General features: G+C 40.5%; 1 protein-coding gene across 1 annotated transcript in view; it reads right to left on the bottom strand.

The window, feature by feature from the left end:
• itchb (itchy E3 ubiquitin protein ligase b) overlaps positions 1–4,419 on the bottom strand; it is a 31,705-nt gene that overhangs the window by 22,534 nt on the left and 4,752 nt on the right. Inside the window, exons 2-4 of the mRNA XM_020612471.1 lie at positions 3,009–3,100; positions 2,640–2,781; positions 681–805 (exon numbers count right to left, since the gene is read on the bottom strand). Coding sequence (XP_020468127.1) covers positions 681–805; positions 2,640–2,781; positions 3,009–3,100 — 359 coding nt within the window. The remainder of the gene's footprint in view (positions 1–680; positions 806–2,639; positions 2,782–3,008; positions 3,101–4,419) is intronic.

Below are 4,419 nucleotides of genomic sequence, written 5' to 3'. Positions count from 1 at the left end.
CTCACAAGTTTTGTAGACATCATCCCTTGTTTCCTTGGTTTGTATTTTCTGTTCACCCATGGCTGCTTTAATCACATCCACATCTCGCTGGGTAAACTGCAAACTCGTTTTTATCCCCTGTATTTCTCTGGTCATGTCGTCGAGTCTCTTGTTATTTGTCTCCATAAGTAGTTGTACAAAACCTTTGAAGTTGTCTTGTTGTTGGCTCAACAGTGCGGTGTACATCTGCTTCTGCTGACTCAACATCTCTGTTACTTGCGCCACTGAAATATAATCCTCTTCTGCTTCAACATCCTCGTTCGCTTCTGATTTATTAGCTCTTTTCCCTCTTGGAGGCATTTTAATAGTTGTAGAATTTGTTCAAAAACTTGAAAATGTAGAAGATGTGAAAAATCGTAGAACAGACAAGAGGAGCAGTAAAGACGTCTGCCCTTGACATGTTTTTTTGTACCAAGAGTTCTCAGTCATTAGCTGCTGGACAGTGTCCATGTAAAACAAGCAGGGGACTGAATGGAGTCTTTATGAGAACCAAAGCAAAGATAAACAGCCTTCTCTGTTTAACTTACCATAACATGTAGTGATGAGCAACCAGTATGCCATCAAATAAAATGTCACACTCTCTACAGACTTTATGTACAAAATGAGGATCGCATTGGACAGTGTCAGTCAAACAAACTCACTTTTCATGTCGTTAGACTTTAGTGTGTCACTGACGTCCAGCGTGGCCATGCCTAGCAACACATCTGACTTCAGAGTCTGGTGGCTCCACACACGAAACAGCAGTTTGCTGAATGGAGTCACAATCCTGTTGAAAAAAGCAATTCAGTTGATATGTGCAAAGTAATTGTACGTTTGGATTAAAGAAAGAGTGATGCCTTGCTTTAGTCCACTGAGCATATGATTTGTAAAAACCCTCAAAGACTTGTGTTAATGATGATTTTAAACTCAGCAGCCTTTCAGCAAGCATGGTTTAATCTTTCCAGACAATCTATTATTGCCTGAAGAAACTTTTATAGCTCCCATCTGATATGTGCTTCAAATTTTACAAGCATTTAGTCGAAATGATATTGTGAGAGGAAGAATTGGGATTAATGAAAAGAAAAAAAAAAGTAATTCCACATGCAGAACATCCTAAGGGACATCACTGTCATAATGAAAATTCTGATAACTCATGTCTTTTCTAGCAGTTTGTAATTAAAATATAAAAAAAGATCTGAAAGCCACTGTGTCTATGTGAGCAGCGAAGGACTCTGTCAAGTATCTAAACCCATCACTACAACAGTTACTTACCCAGCACTGTGGGCATCCCCAGGAAAGGACACACGAGCACAGCTCTGATTACATCCCATAGTAAACACTTGTTATATAATAACTCTTTCTCCACTGGCCAAGGAGAAGCTTTCGGAGAACTCTATATTAAGAAAGACAGTGTGCACAGCAGAAGCTCCTGCACAGGCTACAATTACAAAGACATCTGATATGTGAATGTGGGACTACAGGAAGTCAAATGGTGCCAGTGCACTCAATGTTCAGTATATGTGTAAAAACAGCAATCCTGTAAATGAACTGGATGCACGCTCTCACAACTGCGTGACATTCTACTTATAAGTGACAACCACATAAAGAAAGCCATTTAATTGACTTATACACAGAGAAAACACGTTAACTCATTCACAGCAAGACATTTCCATAAACACCATATAATTTCACACAATTTTAAGGAAGCCTATTTAGCCTTTGTATGTTTTGGACAAACAACTCTCTAGTTCTGGACAGTGTTATGAGGAAGTGCAATGCCAAATACTACAACCAGCAGTTTTTTGTATGATTTGCCTCTTCCTCAAACTCCAAATAACTTGCACCACTTTTCCTCAAGACCCTTCAGTATCACTTGTGCAGAACCACTGACAGCTGGTCACCAATGTAGCAGTTACAGCAGTAGAGAAGAGTTCAATGCGTATTACAAAAATTCCAACTAAAATAATAAAGTACATCTCTGTTCCTGCTGTACAGTAATTCTCCATGTGCTATACCAGCCTTGTAAAGCGCCAAGACTTAAAACAACTTCAACGTGAATACAAATACAATCAAATCTTGCTTCAAACCTCAGAAAACAAGCTTTTGTAATAGCAGGTACGAGTAGTTTGGAACTTCCTGGAATACCATATCGGTGGCATTTCACACATTAGAATGACTAATAATTAAGGCAAGGTGTCTATAAAGCTGACAACATTGCCTCTTAACATTTCTCTGAAAATTCAAATATTAGTATTCACTGTATTGTTCTATGTGGCAAATCCTGGCATGCCTGGAGCACGAAAGCACATTTTCACTTCCAATACTACAGCGGCAAGAAAAAGTATGTGAAGCCTTTGGAGTTTTCTAAATTAATTGGACATAAAATGTGATTTGACCTTCATCTAAGACACAAATATAATCAAACATAATGCACTTCAGCTAATAACGCACAAACAATTATAATCTCTCGTATCTTTATGGAACACACCCATTAAACATTCACTGTGCTGGTGAGAAAAGTAAGTTAACCTGTCAAACCTCATTTGGCAGCAGTAACATTAAACAACCCTTCTAGAAGCTATGAGTCAGACCTTCCCAATGTCCAGGTAACTTTGACTCACACAGTGAGCGGCTGCTTCCATTTGGGGCTGTGGGTGTTGCTGCATTTCTCTGTTTTTTTGGACTGGCCGTCGACTGTCACTTCCACATAAGGACTGGGACCAAACCAGTTTTTCCTGTTCTCTTTCAGTTTTGCTGATAGCACTGAAACAGAGAGAGAGGGAGAAGGGAACATGCAGTGGGGAGTCAATCAGAGCGGGGCAGAAAGAAAGAGGAAAACATTCATTTAACACCCAGGAAGATGCTGTATATACAGTAGCACATACTGTTGAAAGAAAGGCAGAACAGGCAAACATGACTGCAATTAAACTGATAAAACAGTTTGGGTTATTTGTTGGCTCTGTATATTTTTATAACATCTAAAGATTTACCTATGATTTGTAGCTGTGCCTTCACAAGGTGACCGTTGGAAGTGCCCGACTTGGTGACTTCATTGGCCATGACATAGGACTGGGGTGAAGTCCTGCAGCACAGACACAAACATCATTAGGGTTACAAGTGGGTTTCCCACTGCTGCAAATTTGAAGTAAGACCATTTAAACCAGTGACCAAAGTGACGCACTTTGTCTTCTTCCATAAGTAATTGTTAAAATCATAAAGCATAAGCATTTAAAATCTTGGTAAGCTCTGTATTGCAAATTCAGAATAGAATTCAAAATCCTTCTCCTAACATACAAACCCCTTAATGACAAGGCTCCATCGTATCTTAAAGACCTCGTAGAGCCTTATCATCCTAACAGAGCACTTCGCTCTCAGAGTGCAGGTTTACTTGTGGTTCCTAGAGTCCACAGAAGCAGAATGGGAGGCAGAGCCTTTAGCTATCAAGCTCCTCTCCTATGGAACCAACTCCCAGTCTCAGTTCAGGAGGCGGACACCCTCTCTACCTTTAAGATTAGACTTAAGACGTTCCTTTTTGATAAAGCTTATAGTTAGGGCTGGATCAGGTGACCCTGAGCCTTCCCTTAGTTATGCTGCTATAGGCCTAGGCTGCTGGGGGGCCCCATGATGCTCTGAGTTTCTTTCCCCTCCCCTCCTGCTCTCCTCTCCTCTCCTCTCTCTCCCTATGCTTCTATATGCCACCATTACACATTACTAACTTTGTGTCTCCTCTCTCCCGTAGTGTGTCCTCTCTCTCTCCCTGTACCTTTCTGCAGGTTGCCCTGGCCCTGGAGCTCTATGTCTCTGATGAGCAGTCACCAGCCACATCAACCTGATCAGTATTTGATTGTTGTGTCTTGTTGCTTTTCTTCTTTTGTCTCTCCTCTATCCACTCACCCCAACCGGTCAAGGCAGAAGGCCGCCCACCAAGAGCCGGGGTCTGTCGGAGGTTTCTTCCTTTAAAGGGAGTTTTTCCTCCCCACTGTCGCCAAGTGCTTGCTCAAGGGGGATTTGTTGGGTTTTCCCTATGTAATAATATTGATAACAGTAAGGTCTAGACCTTACTTTGTAAAGTGTCCTGAGATGACTTTTGTTGTGATTTGGCGTTATACAAATAAAATTTGATTTGATTTGACATGCAAACTTTGTTTTTGTTTATATTATTTGCTCAGAAAGAGAGAAATTTCATCCTCTCTTAAACCTCAGTTTCACCAAAAAAAAAAGTACTTTATGCATTACTAAAAATTAAAAATTTCTCTTGTAGAGGGATAAGTTACTGAGTACTAGGGTTGTTGAGTACTAAGTGACATATATATATTAGTGTTGCACGATATACCGGTACTAGTATGGTACCGCGGTACTGAGGCATTTAAAACGGTACTATACTGCATTTGGATGGGACCG

This window comes from Monopterus albus, unplaced genomic scaffold, assembly GCF_001952655.1.
Source record: "Monopterus albus unplaced genomic scaffold, M_albus_1.0 scaffold126.1, whole genome shotgun sequence".
NCBI lineage: Eukaryota > Metazoa > Chordata > Actinopteri > Synbranchiformes > Synbranchidae > Monopterus > Monopterus albus.
The sequence above is the reverse complement of the archived record's forward strand: the minus strand, read 5'-3'. Positions and strand labels throughout refer to the sequence as shown.